The sequence below is a fragment of the Fulmarus glacialis genome, unplaced genomic scaffold (genome assembly GCF_000690835.1).
Source record: "Fulmarus glacialis isolate BGI_N327 unplaced genomic scaffold, ASM69083v1 scaffold13787, whole genome shotgun sequence".
NCBI lineage: Eukaryota > Metazoa > Chordata > Aves > Procellariiformes > Procellariidae > Fulmarus > Fulmarus glacialis.
This window is the reverse complement of record NW_009223929.1, coordinates 88,232-104,864: the sequence shown is the minus strand read 5'-3', so window position 1 is coordinate 104,864 and position 16,633 is coordinate 88,232. Positions and strand designations below refer to the sequence as shown.

Below are 16,633 nucleotides of genomic sequence, written 5' to 3'. Positions count from 1 at the left end.
CTGACTTGTGTTCTGCCAGAGTGATCTGACCTAAACAGAAATAAGAAAATTGAAACTGAAGACTGTAATCTCACTTCAAGAGGATATATAAAATACACCTAAATTAATGACCACCCACCCTTCTAGAATTTAAGGCTGAAATCAAAGTGTGCTTTTGAATTTAATTTTGAAAACTCAATGAGGGAAAAGAAAAGCATTTTTCAGTTCTGAAGGGCCAGAAAGAAAATCCCGTAACGCAATCACGTACTTCTAGAAGCAGTTTTAATTTCTGTAAAACACTTCAGTTTAACAACACATCCAGAATAACGACTTCTTATTGTAGCTGAAGGTAGCAATAGCTTGAGCGCTAAGGATTGTTGACATATAATAAGCAACTAGGGTGCAAACGTACATAGAACGGGCTCATAGGGCTCATACACTAACATGACATCAAGAAGATCATAAATCACTCTCCTGCACTAGGCACTTCAAGATTTAAACTCTGTGATGCCAACAACCAGTTTTGGACTAGGGGATTTAACTAGGTGTTAAGTCTGAGAGATGGAGCTGGATATGGAGATGGAAGCCATGAAGATGGACTGAAGCCCAGGGTAACTCCTTTTGTAGGCCATGCAGAGGTCTCTTCACCGACAACTCCACAAAAATGCCTGGTTGTTCACCATTTGTTTGGCAAAATCATGCACATGAATATTTTATAAATAAATGCATTATAGTGGAAATATCTGACTCTGCTCCACCAAGCTCTGCTGCAAATCCGAGTATTCCCAAATTCTGATGGATAAGGCTCCTTCTCACCTGAAACATTTCTTTTCTGCTCAGGATAGCAGCTTAATAAGCAGCAAGTTATCACCCAGAAGAAGCACAAAGAGCATAATTACAGCCATTGAAAGGCCATCCTCTCCTGAAACAAGCATCAGATATAGCTCTAGAAACACAGAAAAACAAATACTTCGAAAAGGAGTGAACTGAGCTCCCAAAAGGAAACTCACAAACCCCAGAACTGGAAACCAGCAACTGTTTTCGCTCCTTCCTGCTCTTTTCCTTGGGGAATTGGGATTAAGAACAGCCTCTGATAGTCTCGGGTTGTTTCAAAGAAAAATCTCAGGACTTAAAAACCAGTATCAATTCCTCAAACATCAAAGCTGTTAGTTACAAAACTGTGGTTTGGTTTTCAGCAGCTTCAAGTGCTTGTATGCCTGAAAAATAGTCTGGTTTTCAAACCAGATCAGTTGCTCTAATAACAGGCATCCCCCCTCCTCAGAAACCTTTCCTTTTCTTGGTCCACAGAGACACATTTCGGAAGCCCACGTGGAAGAAAGCATTCTCTACGGATGCTGGTTGTTAAACTTGCAGCTACCAAACACCACAAAAACCTCTCATGTCACTTCTTTCGCAGTGCAATGCAAGACACAACATTTTGTTTCTGGCAAAAAGACATTATTTTCTCAATAAAAAGGTTGAAGTGCATCTAACAACATTTTCCTTCCTTCCAGAAGTCTTCTCCAGTGCACCCATTTATACATATAAAATTGTGGAAGGGAGGAAAGGGAAAAAAGACATCAAATATTTATTCTAGTCTGTGTTACAGAAATTATTCTAAGCCTAGTTGAAACTTATAGATGGCTTCCACTGTTGGAGCATCATTGTACGCTTAGAAAGGCTTGTACATCACAGATTTCCTGCATTCAACATAAAGCATCCCCTTGCCTGTTTGATGCCATTCTTCCCAATTAAATCACCAAGATTAAAGAAACCCCTTCGCATCCTTTCTGTTCATTCCTCTAATATTTTCAAGCATTGTGTCTCTCAGCCTTTGTTCTTTCCCACAGACAACGTACTTTTGGTTTTTAACCTTCCTCCAAAAAGAGGTGTTAAAAATGGCTGCTTTTTTCTGAACTCCTTGTAATTTATCAATACCTTTTTATGGTCTGGTGCATACACTGAACATACCTCAAGTGTGGTCTCAGGAAAGACATGAAGGTGGGCACTTTTATTTCCCAACAGCAAAAAGTGATTTGTAAAAGCAAAAAGTGAAAGTTGCAACCACTCTTTAAATAAGGAATGATTCTTGCTAGTGCTACAGAGCCTTCAGACACAAAAATCAAACACCAATAAATATTCTCTACACTGATAACGTACTTGCTACTGTAATAAAACTATACAGCGTACCCATACACTGCAGAAATGAGTAACTGTCCTTATTTCTTAGACATCATTACTGTGCCTAAAGCTTGTACCCTAAATTGGCTGCATTCATACACCATTTTGCGTGGGAAGCTAGCTACCTAACACAGAAAGCCCCACAGGCGATCCCATCCTGCTGTCACAGCTGCCTTCCACTATGTACAATTACATCTGTGTCTGCTCTGAGCTTCTTTCCTTGATTCGTCTAATAAAGTTCCAAGTGAAGCATGAATATTGCACGTGCAACACAGAGTAACAAAAAATCACAGCAGAGATTTAGAAGTTAATTACATGATTGAAGAATACCGGGCATGAGTTAGAAAACAGCTCCTCAAGATTTCAGCATCACCATCCATAAGTAATTTCTGCACATGTAATGCCTAACTGGATATTCTCCGAAAGACATTTCGTAGAGGCACAGACTAAACAGTTCCCTTGTTCTACAGGGAACACGTGGGAGCTAGATATTTTGACATTCTTTCTGCTCGTTCCCCGATTGTGGGTTTTCCCCTGTCTCTTCCTTTCAAATTAAATGAGACATTATGTATTTCTTCTGGCAGGCTGCTTTTAGCATACCGCTGTGGTCTAACACAGATAGTAGAGGTAAGTTACCGAAGGGCTTGATTCCCCCACACCGACGTGCAGCTACCTGAAAGTTTTCACCTAGCCTGAGCTCATTACTATTCTCTCTTTGTTTTCGGTAAAGGAGGAGTCGGGCGTCTCCTCTCGATATCTGGAGGTATTGAGGGTCCCCCCTGCTTTACACACAGGATGAACGACACGATGGAGGCACATCCCCTCTCTGTCCGTAGAAAGGGAGAGTGAAGAACTCATTCATACAAGGTCCTTAATTTGAACAGGACTAAAGATGGATGAGAGGAATCTCAGCTTTGCTGACTCTCTTTCAGTCTGCTCAGTCTGTATCTTCTTACCCTGCCTGCAGGGGTTTGGTTGGTTTTTGGGTTTTGGTTTTTTTCATTTAAAAGCTGAGCCAAATGCTTCTATTACATACAATTAGAAAGGCATGTTGATCAGTCATTTATAATGCCAACTCTCAATTAGGCTGGACTGCAAACTGGGGAGGCAGTACCTCCTGCCCCCAGTACACTTAAATTCAGAAGACTCTATGACCCCTTCTTCAGGCACTACTGTGGCAGGATTGCCAGCACACCTTTTCAGCTACCAGTGAGAAAAACCCGTAGGAAAATCCAGAGCTCCACAATGCAAATATTGCTTTTGATTTACTCATAAACAGAAAACACTCACAGAGAACACTGTTGTGATTCACTCATTTCCAAAGTAAACATAGAGTTCCTATTTAAGGAACGGCAAATTTTTAAGGCCCTCAATTAAAATCACTTGTTTGAAATTGAAGTCAAGCAGCCAATGCTCAGAAATTACAGATTTCAAGTTCCTCCTCTAGCCCTTTTTTTTCCTCCTTGTGGCAAACCATTCTGTACAATGGAAAGAATCAGGGTCCAATGTGAAAAACAGTGCATGACCAGACAACTAAAAATAGGAATGTAAGATGCCCAAAGCAGAGAAAATGAGCCTAGTGCTTAACAACTGCCTCTTGACTTTGTAAACCACCAGGTTCTTCCAGGACAGTTGCATACACTCTTCCCACTTATGCAGAAAAAAATCCTACTGTATTCAGTTGTACCCCACACCCGCTAGCTGCAAGATATGAAATGGGGAAGAACGTGCCTAGTCCGCGCAGGAGATGGCTCCTGGTGCTGCTTGGGGGCAGCCCGGTCTAACTTCCTGCCCCTGCAGGCAGCGGTGCCGCTCAAAGCAAGGAGCAAAGAAAATCTTCCAAGGAAGAGTTTCAGCTCAGTCTCAGCTTTCACAGAGCTTCCTTGGGACAGCCCTTGGCCCATCCCCATTACGCAGCTTCTGCCTTCAGGTCAGCCCTTCTGGCTCCTTTTACTCAGGTCTGGGCACCCTTGCGTAACCCCTACGGCCCCACCAGAGCAGGGCTCCTTGTTCATACAAAGAGGAAACCTGTTACAGGAAGGGCACGGTACTGCAGCGTAGTTTATCTAAAGCACGCCAGTCCTCATGGGTTACCCGGAGACACAAGCAACCCTCTGGTGTCAGCACACCACCTCAGCAAGTCTGCACTGGGCACGCAGCAGACTACCTGCCCACACTTTGGAGTCCATGAAGCTTTTTTTTATAGTCGGTGTCAGGCAGATCCATCTTATCTGGCTTGTGCCTGGTTCCCCTCTGGGCTCCTCTGTTCCTCCTACTCCATCCTTAAGCAGGCTTGTAATTCATGTGGTTTCTCTGGCACCCATTCTGCACGGTCCAGTGAGGTTCAACTCTCACATGGCATGTCAAATGCTACGTGTTTGAGCTGTTCTTTCCTCAGGTATGTTCCTTTATTCAATCCTACATGGCTTCTCTGTTCCAGGCCAAACAACGTAATAACAATACTCACACGCTCCTAGTTTCTCTTCCCGTAACGTCTCCTGTATGTGGAGAAAATATTCTGAAAGCCGGAGGAACCTTCCTTACATACCATGTCTGTGAGGACACAAACTAACTACACATTTTCTCTTATTCTTGGAATAGCATCATCCAGTCGGTTCAGAGAGGAGTCCACTTCCCTCCCATTTCCATCCTTTTCCTCTCCTTCTAGTATTGGGGAGTCTCTTCCCCCAGTGATACTCTGAGGGGAATAGGGGACTGGAATTGTACTGAAGATGAGATAATCTAGGTGAGATTCCTATTCCCATTTTCCCATTCCTCTCCTCCTCCTCCAGCAACTTGTCTGCGCTTTCCCAATTCACAGTTTGCTGCCGCTCTCTTGGTCCAGGTCTTTTGAACGCTCAGGTAAGGGTGCTGCTTTGCAGGCTGCCAGCCTCCTCCTGAGGAGTGTGAGAGAGACTGGGAAAGGGGATATCCGTGATGAGAACTCAGCTGGCTCTAAATAGCAACCCATGAAACACATGAGGGCTGTGGGGTTCAGCCCCAGCTGAATTTAAAAACCTGTTGCAGCCAGCAGACATGTTGGATGTATTCACAAAGCAAACCAGCTACAATACTAACACTGAACAGCATTAGGCAATCTGCATGGAAAAGTCAATTTTCAGACCCATTTAGTTACTTAAACTGTGGTTTTAGGGAATAGAGAGATGCCTTGACAGGTGGCACACTGCAATTTTTGAGGTTTGCTCTCAGATCCAAATGCAAAATGGCACTCGCCTGGTAATGAACCATCCTGGCTCAAAGTCAAACAAAGTCTCCCCAAACCACTTTGCAGCAAAACTATCCAGTTGTTCACCACTCAACTTCCAGTTCATTAAGCCTGTCTGCTAGGCCCCTGATCTTTTTATCCAGCTAGCACGTGGTTTGAGGATCCTCTCATGTTTTTTCATCTCTGTTTCCAAGATTTACTTTTCTTGAACTGCCTGGGGATGGTGATGATGGAGAGGGACCCAGCAGTAGGTGGCAACTGCATAAAGTAAAAAAAACACTCAAAAAACTCATGTAATTTAAGCATGAAAGTGAGTTTTCTTTCTTCTGTTTGTTTCAAATCCTACAGTGAACTATTTTAACACAAAAGGATGATCAGCAAAGATTTTCTGAAGTTAGAATGCAAATTAATGGAAATGTACATGGTCCTGCTTACTCAAAATCCCAACAAATCTGAATAAAATGTCAATATTGCCCAAGATATGTCTTTTCTTTAACATATATAAATCACTCCTGGAAGTCATTTTTCTTTTCAGATCTGCAGAAATGAATGAACTATTTTTTGACTTCACAGAGTTTCCATAAAGAATTATAACTGTGAGCAACCTAAGAGGAACCAAAAATAACAGGCTGACTAAAACTATCTTCAATTAAAAAAAAGCAATTATCTCAGAGATTTACCAGCCTGTGAAACCAGTGATACTGTAACTAAGAGATTTGAACTGCCATAGTATTTAACTGTTCTTGCAGAACGACATAAATCTGCATTTGTCCAGCTTGGATTTGAAAAAAGGAATAGCAAATTCCAAATCTACCTAAAAAAAGCCTTCCACCTGTGGAACCATAGGGTACTTAACCTCAGAACCTTTCTCTGACACAGCAGCACCACTGCTTACCCTGGGGGCACACAAGGAGAAGATAATACTTGCACAGATGTCTTTGAAGTTGAAGAAAGCCACAGAGACACACATCCATCATCATCATCATCATGAACAACAAGACATTATAAGGCTGATAAACAAATTCTTTCTCCTCCTTTCCAGTTGCTTTTTCTTACAATTTGCCTTTGTACTGAATAGGTAGGTATCTCTTCAGGTACTACAATACCGAGCTGTTTCAGGTATTTACTCTTTTCTACGTAACTTTTCTTAAGATACAGGAGTGTTATCTTCGTCCCCACCATATAGGAAGGAAAGTGAACATCAAGCATTTACCACAACCTGTTCAACATCCTACAGGGAGTCTGTCACAGAGTCAAGACTTGAGCCCACACATGTTATTTCCTAGTCTAATCCTCCCACACCTAAGTGCATTCAAAGAGCCAGTCTGTCTCCTATTTTCTCATACTCAACCTTGTTGAAAAGTCACCTTGATTATACACTCCTCTACACGTTGCCCATTAGATGCTCAGCCCTTGAGCCTGGGAAGCTATTTATTCTGGGATTTCAAAACTGCCATCACCTGCAATTGCAAAGTGGTATCTTTGAAAGGTTACAAACCCAAGCAACAAATCCAGACAGCCAACATGTGTAGCATGAACAAAATTTAAAAGCTGTTTAAAAGTTTTGTGGTTTTACTTTCATTCTTCTTCCTACTTTAGGGACAACAACAGACAAAAGGACAAGAGTGTGACACTACGAGCAACTGGCCTCACAAAAGCCATACCACCGAGGAAGGGGATGCAATTGCCATTCCTTAAAGAGGAGTGTCCTGACAGAGGAATATACTGAACAGGAAGAAAATCAGGTCCCTTCTTCAACTGAAGTCAGTGCTTCCTAAGTAAGAGAAATATGAAGCCCTGACTGACTTGCTGTTTGACTCCTCTCCTGTTCTACTCTGACGGAGACCATCTCAGCACTGGCATCTTGCATGAGCTGACACAGGATATTTTCCATGGGAGGAGTCTTATGATATTTGGGGTTTTTTCAAAGACAAGTTTCGGGGGGTTGAACAATTTTAAGAACAACTTCGGTTTTCATAGTTACGGAGGGAAAGAAATAATCTGAAAATATAACTAAGCATAACCTAAAAGATCTGTGAACCAAGCAAATAACTCAACATGCCTTCTTTCTGAAAGTCTTATGATACTGAAGAACATGACTCCAAATTTCTTAACACCTACGTTTCAAAACATTGTCATTCAAATAATGATACAAAGAAGTACAGAGCTTTTAGACAGACAGACAAATATCTTTAAAAAGAGAGAGAGAGAGAGAGAGAAAGGTCCTTAAACTCTATGTCCTACTATACGATTGTGATAGATTAAAAAGCCAGACAGGGTTTCTTGCTGGTTTTGTTGTTATTTAAATCATCAGGGATCCTTACCTCGAAATTCCAGCCCTCTGAGCTGAAAGGTGACAAGGCCATTTCCAATTTCGATCAAGTGCACAAAGGCATTTAAATAATCCGATGCCAGAATAAAACAGTCTCCTGTGTTGTAGTTTCCCCAGCGGCCCAGAATCAAATCTCCACAAAGAGACTCCTGCAGAGATCTTGTCAAATGCTCATAAAAAATTGAGTTGAGATTATTGTCATCATTTCCTACAACCAGAGCAGCACACATTTGTAAAGAATAAAATTTATAATACACTAAGCCATTCTGCATAAAATCCCATGTTCCTTTTTATTCCTGCATAAAGCTTTTTCCTCTAGCTGGATGGTATCTTCCTGATACTTTATACAATCCACATTTCCTAGGTGTTTTTTAGCCCTGCAGAGAATCAGGCCTGAAACGTTTGTTTAATATGACCAATATTGTAAATAGAATATCAAATTAGTGATAACACATATTTCAGACTGAATCAAATCACCCCATGTTTTACAACAGAAAGAATTTTTTGGTTCCACTGAAAGTCTCTGCAATGCTAAGTTAATGTCTACATATCGTTCTTAATTTTAAGAAACCAGAAATCATGATTGTTTCAGTACATAAGCTTAAATCTGAATATTATTTCTGAGATTTTTAAAGAATTCAGTCACACAGCTCCCAGTAATTTTGTTGGGATTTTTTCTTTTTCATCCTCCAGGCATTTTTCAAGGCTTTGTCCATGAGTATCTGTTGGTACTTAAGATGAGGATACATATTTTAAGAGAGTTCACTTAGTATATTGAGAAAGAATGAAACAAGGTTCATTTACCACTAGAATTGCTACCACTTCTTTGAAAATAGTAGCTGTCCAATTACATATTGCTTGGACCAATTGTCCAGGTGAAAAACACCCCATCACAGTCTAAAAATGTCATCTCATAAAGGTCTATGGCATTTAACTGGATTAAAAGCAGCACTTTATGATGGTGACCCGTGAAAGGGAACAAACCTTTCACAAATGCTAACACAGTGCCACATAATCCAATGTGATGTTGTCTTGTGCTTGTACTCTTTTACATAATATATGCTTGACATGAGAACTGCTTTTCTTTTCTATAATGCACCAGTGTCTCACCTTCAATACTTTTAAAATGCTGGTGCATGAATAGATATACATGTACAAACCAACATCTTGTAGGTATATTTGCATACATGAGAGTGTGTATGTGGATACATATGTACAGGTACACATGCATATTTATGTATGTGCATATTTAGGAGCAGATATAGCATGGAGAAGAAAAACAGAGGATGACAGGCTATAGCTTCCCCTACAAATTGCTCCTCAATACAAGAGGAGTGGGTGTGTTACTATGCTGTTTTTCATCACCATGGCCATTATGCATCCAGCCCTGGTGTGTATGTATATGCAGGTGTGTATGCACATATAGACATACTTGGCTATACACCTTCTGGAATATATTTGGGTCAAGATCCAAACGAGTCATAAAATGAATGTTTTAAGTACACAAACAAAAGGAATGTTTTGATTGAGCTATGGGGTTTAAAACATAATTAACTCATTAGCATATATAATAATGCTAAAGGTTATTGCTATCAGATGACAGAATGGCCTTCGGAAACATCTTAACTCCCTGCCTTGAAATGATAAATAATGAAAGAGCACTATATATGCCTCAAACTGCTAATATCTCTCTCGCCTTCTTGGACACCCTGGATTACACCCATTTCTGCTTGAAGATGTGTATTTGTTCATGCTACTGATGTAATGGAAAAGGATGAAAAGGGGGTGATAAAATATAACAGCAATAATTACAATGTAAACTTATACCTCCACAATACAAGCCCCTGACACCTCAGTGGCAAAATAAAATCAGCTGCATAACACTGAACTGGAAGAAACCCATATATGAAGCCCTGGCCTCTCTCACTGGGACCGGGATTCGGCATGAAACACTGGTAAGGACTCTGTCCCGCCAGGTGCTGAAGAGCGTTGGCTGAGGTACCACGTGCTCTCCGTGTCCACAGACTTGCCAAAAAATGCCCTCGCTTCCCAGTCGGTGCAGCCCAGGAAGGTGCTTTACATTGCCATGGATCAGAGCTCATTTAATGCACCAATCCCCAGAGGAGAAGCCCACCATTTTTCCTACTTCTTTCTTTTACCCCCTCCTGCAAATTTTCCAACTTCCCTTTCCCCCCTCTCCAAAAAGGTTTCTCTCCAGGGAAGAGGAGATACCTGTCAGCCCAAACTGCTCAGCAGTAGGGGCACTGTTAACCCGCTGCTTTTTTCCAAAACCTTTCCCTGCCCACAGCTGACCTTCGAGTCTAGCTGGGGTGTCTGCTGCGTACTCCGCACAACCAGCAATGTTATGATTAACCAAGCAATTCGCAGCCCTGCAGCGATCTGATCAGCTACACATAACTGAAGAGTGAATTTACTTATCAAGTCACACAACTTAAACCAGTGCTCTGCTACATTTAAAATGTTCTGGTTTGTTCACACAACAATTAAACCCTTTGCATCTCTTCAGCTTCCCAGGCAGAGCTTCGATGGTGTAAATACATCACATTTTGCAAATCAAGCAAAACACCCAAACTCTGAGGCCATACCTGCATCCTTTTCGATCTGAATTGCCAGTCTGGTGTTGGAATGGTCCGATCTTTTGGTGCTGGAAATAAAGACATGTTGTACAGCCAATTCTTTTTTTTTTAAATAAGATTCTCCCCAAAACACATTTTTATTTTCTTGTTAACATATCTTCTCATTCTGTGCTTATATCATTATGCAGTTCACACTCTAATCTGTTCATCGGTTTACTCCAAGTAGGCATAAATAGTTATTTCAGTTCAGTATTGCTATTGATATTGTAGCTTATCAGCACACAAAACAAAAGTGTCTGTGTCCCCTCCTCCTTTTCCTCAAACTCGTTCTTCCCCATCTTCCTTCTTGTGGGGCAGAGTCCTTTCAGAATTTGGCATCTGTGACAATACACAACACTACGTACTTAAATAATTGAACTGGCTCCAGAAGCACATCAGCCAGGTGCCCCCAAAACAGTGAACAGAAAGAATATTAAATCAGTCTTTCTTCCCTTCTAAGGCTTAAGAGAAACAGCTGGACTCAAAAGGTTTTCTTTATGCAAAAGTATTTCTGTGGGTGTATAACATCTATGGAAAAACAACAACAAAAAAACCACTTTACTTAGTTTCATATTTGGCTAAGCAGCAACGAGAGAGTCCCTGGTCATTCTTATCGCTTGAAAAATTGTAAATTACAGGGTCTTAGGCCATACAGACAGTAACCCTGTCTCCCTTATGAATGACACATTCCCTACTCAGTATGTTCATTGTAGCAGTGGAATATAAATACCACAGGAAAAATGGTCACAAAACATAAATCAACTAAAATGTAGATTGGATTGAGCTTTTATTCCTACCTGTAACAAAAGACATTAACAAAGTCTGAAAATAAGGAACGAGTAAATCACTGTGGGCAAGCATGCGTCCAACAGAAAGAAGTGGTTTTCGTGGTGACTAAGGATATTCAACACCAGAATTCCAAAGCATATCCCAAGCATCCATCTCCCAAGCCTTCAGGGTACAAATGAAAGCCTAGCTAACAGAAATGCTATAGTAAATGTAAATTTCCCTGAAATACTGCTCTGGCAGCGGTGCTTTAGGATTTCAGGACACTTCATTAAGAATATTGCCTCAAGAGTTTTGCCCTCAATCACTAGCCTTAGCAGAAGGTCTATCAATCAGATATGTAAATATTATCATTCCTTGGAAAATGGTGTTAAAGCAGAAAATGGGTAAAGACAAAGCCACTTGCCCCAAACGACGATCAGCATACGTGACGGTGGTGAGAGTCTCATCTGTTCAACAGCCTGCGAACGCAGGGGAAAAGTGCCAATGCACCACCTCTCCTGGCACCAGAACCGAGGAAGACACCAGGCATGGTCCTCATCCTGTCCTTTGTCAAACTGTGATGAGGGTAGCATGGCCAGGTGGGACTGGCAGTGGTCTGGCTCATTAGGATGGAGCACAGAGCATAGTGGAGATTTCGAACGGGCTGATGGTTGGCCAGTCAACTTAGAAAGCCTCAATTTAGCTACTCACTATAAGAACTTAGACATGCCCCGAGGAAGACTGCAGCAAAAAAGGTATAAGTTATATGGAAGGCTTTCAAACAGCTTAAATAACATTGAAAAAGGATGGTGTAAACCCAGGGTAATGTCATCTTTGAAGCACAGTAGAGACTCTGGGAGTCTGTACATCCTCATTGCAGTATTGGCTCCCAGGATTTTGTGTGTCAATATTTAAAAGGTTGGAAGTTTCTGAGCTGCAGCCATAAGCTCCCGCTGAAGCCAACTGGGAGAAGGATGCCGTTGATGTCCCTAATGCTAGAAAGCCTTTTCATCCAGCCTCTACAGCCTCCCCCAGAAAGCTGTGGAAAACTGACCAACAGAAAAATTGCATACTGGCTTCCATGTAGTAGACAGAAGAGGAGCAGAATTGTTTTACTTCTACTCCCTAGCAGCAACTGATTTTTGCTTTAAAAAGGCATGTTCTTTACTTTGCAAGAAATACAGTTGGAGAGAATATAAGTCTTAATTAGAATTATTTGTAATTAATATTAGTACATTATCTACATAGATTAACATTTTATTTGATGTATTATTTATCTTCCTGCCTCTGGTTGGCTCAGCTTATTGTAACTGCAATTTTCATTTCCTATGCAACAGAAAATGGCAATGGGGGAAGGGCCTCCTAAGCAGTTCAGAACATACAGAATGATTTTACTTCAAAATGGTTGTCAGAATTCTTCTACCCTGATATATATTCACCTGCAATTGCAACATATGCAAGAATAAGCATAAAGATTAGGTTATGGAATTCAATCAATTTTCTATTCTCAGCAGAGAAACGCTGCTGATTTTCAAATGCATATGTTTTAAGATTAAAAGACTCCTTATTAACTTTCAGTCCCTCTGAAATCAGTGTGGCAGTATGAGGTACAAGTCAATACTATTCTTTACCCCAGTTTTTTACCAACCTATAAGGCATTTCTGTTCTTGAGGCATATTGAGACCCATACAAATCAAGCAATACTTCAGAAAATTCTAATCTATAATAAGTAGGAATCCTTTTGCCCAGCACGCAGCTCTAGCTCCATTTCTCTTCCCCCCCTCCCCCCTTTTTTTTTGAGAGAGAGAAAGATGCATGAAACAATCGGGGAAAATCACAAGTGCTTCAGGAAAATCACAAGTGCTTCAGGACACTCCGAGACGGATAATGTAGCCTGACTGGGAAAAAGAGAACGAAACAGAACAGCTCTCACAAACAAAACAAAACCAGGCTCCATTGCAGCTATATCCTCCATTCCAAGCACAATAATGATTCCTTAAGCAGCTAAAACATGGGCCTCAGGACATGAGACAAGAAAGGATTTACCTTTTCAGACACTACCAGAAAAACCCCAATCTTTATACAGATATTTTGAAGCATAGTTTTATTTTTTTTTAAGACCGAGGGTAATAAAGACAATTTGTAAAGCGAACTTCTGTCCTGAAATTCAGTTTAGTTGAATAAATTCAGTCAGGTAATCCATTTTGGACTTCAAAAATCTTCCACAATTGTTAGTAACCAAAGCTATGTTTGTACCTTCTTGAAGGCAATGGGAATTTGCATAGCATTAAACTACAATACACTGCGCCTAACAATCAAACCAGTGATACCTTTACTCCTGGGCTTTTCGCTGTCAACTAGGACTTCTCAAAGGTCTTTTGGGACTAGCGAGTGATTCAGGCTTTCCTCCAGTGGCCTCTTGCTTTAAATTTGGTTGTTACCACTCATCCAAGGTGATAATTAGCTCAGTAATTGGATTTTTTCCTGAACTGCATTATTCTATGCAAACCGAGTGCAGGTCCTTCAGCACTTGCCCTAGAGAGCAAGTGATTGTGTTTGAACGTCGTCAGCTGACTCTTCAGCAATTTTAAAGTCAACATCCTGCTTAGTTCCTGAAATATCTATCTCATGCTCTTTTAATCCAGCATTTACATGGGCACTGAGATAATCCACTGGTTTGCATAGCACTTTTCACGCCATTACAACTATCGCTTCCCTTTGCAAAAGGATGAAGTCATCTCCTATACTTCCCTTGTCCAAAAATACTACCTCGTTTTTCAACCTGGAAAGACTTTCTTCTCCCACTTTACTCCCCCAATTTCCTTAGAAAGGTAGAAAAAAGACTGAGGGGGATTCAGACAGCCTGGGGAACACAGAGCGGATGGTAAGAATCGGGCAAATGGAGGGGGGGGTGGGGAGGGAAATATCATTGCTGTGCTTATTTCCAGAAGATGAAAATAAAATTGCAGCTGTTCTATGTGCCTTGCTGTTGCTGGGTTTTGCCCCAAAACACAAATTCAAGACTTCCAGGATTCTTGCTGTGAAGGAGGGGATCTCTACTTTGAAAGAGAACAAAACGAAGAAAAGCAGTTCCCCTCTGGGGGATGCAAGAGATGCCTTTCTAGGGTAGATCCGAAGTTTTTATTTGTCTGTGTCCAATGAATTTTAATCCATCTTTCCATGACATCTAACAGGCAAGTCTAACAGAGAGAAACTTTACTACGCTGCAGCCCTATGATTATTCATGGGAGTCTGGAAAAAAAAATCCTCAACATTTCCGTGTGAATGTCTTATGCTGCTGGCACTATAAACGGAAGGCTTAGCAATTAAAAACACAGTAGTAGTAGCAGGCTACAATAGTGAGGCAGGAGGGAGAATGAGGAGATGGCAGAATAAGCAGGCATCCATGAATATTTGAAGGACACCAGAGGCAAAAACAATGGTACTAATGGGAAGTGTGAGGTGCCCAAGTAGTTTTAAATCAATTTCATCTAAAACGCAGAATGATTTCAGCGCAATTGTAACAGCAAAGGCTGACAGCCCCTTCGCGCATAGCCACGCCCAGGTTTTCTAGGCAGCTGCATAGAAGACATGCCTTAGGTTTAACTTACGTTAATAAAGATAGATCTCTTAAAAATGAAAACAACTTCTCCTTTCTGATCACTTGCTCTGATTTTTATTTTTCATGCTTTCTTCCTCCCCTCCTTCCCTGACTGCTCCAGTGTTTCATCTAACAATAGTAAAAAGTGGCTTTGATTGCACACTAGGAAACTGGGGGAGGGCTAAGGTAGAAAAAGTTCCAGTTGTTAAAGACAGCGCTGTTGAAGGATCCTTTTAAAACATAGGAAGATCTTATTATCAGTAATGTTTCCTGTTCTGAGGGTTTCTTTACTTTCTTAAAAAGGTTTTTATGACTCATTCTGAGAGCTTCTCGCGTTTGGTTTTTGGGTTTTTTGTGGTTTGTTTGGTTTTGGTTTTTTTAAGTAGGTGTAAAAATCAGAATTGCGGTCATTTGCTGAGATGCTACTGAGCATGTTTATTTGGCCTATTCTGAAGCCTTTCCTAAAGATGAGGCTTCTGTGCTGCTGCAGCAATAGGGATGCAAATGAGAGGTGAATTCGAGATCAAAAGCTGAGTGCCCAAACATGGATTAAACAGCCCACATAAGTGCTCTGACTTTCAAAGGTCTGGCTGGGGAATTCACCTCTGATTTGCAAGCCAGGTCATTTAAGCATCTGTGTACTTTAAAATATTCACTAATGCTTTACCAAAATGTCATCAATATCCCCACTTTTGTCTTATTTGCCTACCTTGCCACTTAATTTCTCTCCCCTTGTCTGAATATGCTTTTCCTTTTAAAAGGCATTTAGTCACTATCTTCAGATATTTTATACTAAGCAATACATGGAGCTTTATACATGGAAGGATTATGCCAACTGCACAGAGATGTTTGTGCTCACTCTTGTGTCAGTGAAAAAGGGCTGGGACCCTGATATTCCTGTAAGGATGGGGCTTTGCGCAGGATCCAGCATCACAGCTATACCTCACTGTCCGCAATTCATAGACGTACTTTTAATTTAAAAGCAAATGTGTTAATTGCACACAAAAACATGCATCTGAAATACTGCAGGTAAGTGTTATTTTTCTGGTTTTCCCATCGTGAGCCAACGCCAACATTATAGGAAAGGTACTATGCTGTGCCCAGCTCTGGGTAAAGAGCTCTGCAGGACTAATTTACTTGGACTCTGCACTGGCTGATGGGCCCAGAAGTGAAGTGGCAAAAGCTGAGAAACTGTAAGGACCTGGAGAGTAGAAAGGAGGTGATGAGAAATGTCCTAGTGAAGTTTTCACCAGAAAAAGAGAGTGAGATCAGACAGCAAAAAAAAAAATCACCAAAATGTTGGGAACTGCTTCAGCAAATGAGGCCAAGATATTTAGCTCCTTTACTCCACACAGAGAGATGCACACTGTTTAAACATCATAAAAGGAGGAAAGGACAGCAAAGCATTTCAGAACTCATTCTTAATATTCTTTATTGCTGAGGACAAAGTGCTCTTATGTTTTTTCAGTGCGCAATATTAAAATAACATATACTTAAGATTTTAATTGTCACTTTTAGACTCAAGGTGACTGCTTAAAAATAAAATAGGGGGTAGAGATGGCAAGAAAGTATGAGGAAATGTATGCAAGTATGCAAAAGTATGCAAAAAGTATGCAAGAATAAGACAAAGACTGGTGAATGATGTCTTACAAAGAAAGCCTATATCAGAAATAGTAGTTTAGTTCACTACAGGGTTTTCCATATACATATTTCTCACCGAAAGATGAAGGGAGGCAAAACAGAAGCTAACCAAGCCATTCCAGTGCCGTAAACCTGTGAGTGCAGCATCAGTGATACTACACTGAAGAACAAGAAAAATCTGACTGCTATTGTGCAGTTGTACAAAATCCAGTCTAAAACAGGGATAACTTTTAATACCTCTGGTTTTTTCATTGCAAGTTGCTGTTGAG

The 16,633-nt window shown here is 40.8% G+C and overlaps 1 protein-coding gene across 1 annotated transcript in view; it reads right to left on the bottom strand.

Annotated features, from left to right (window-relative positions):
• The window catches only part of PCNXL2 (pecanex-like 2 (Drosophila)), a gene marked incomplete at its 5' end in the record, with an annotated part of 120,453 nt that overhangs the window by 30,533 nt on the left and 73,287 nt on the right, over positions 1-16,633 (bottom strand). The window contains 2 exons of the mRNA XM_009581993.1: positions 7,711-7,926; positions 10,325-10,383. Of these exons, the coding sequence (XP_009580288.1) occupies positions 7,711-7,926; positions 10,325-10,383 (275 nt within the window). The remainder of the gene's footprint in view (positions 1-7,710; positions 7,927-10,324; positions 10,384-16,633) is intronic.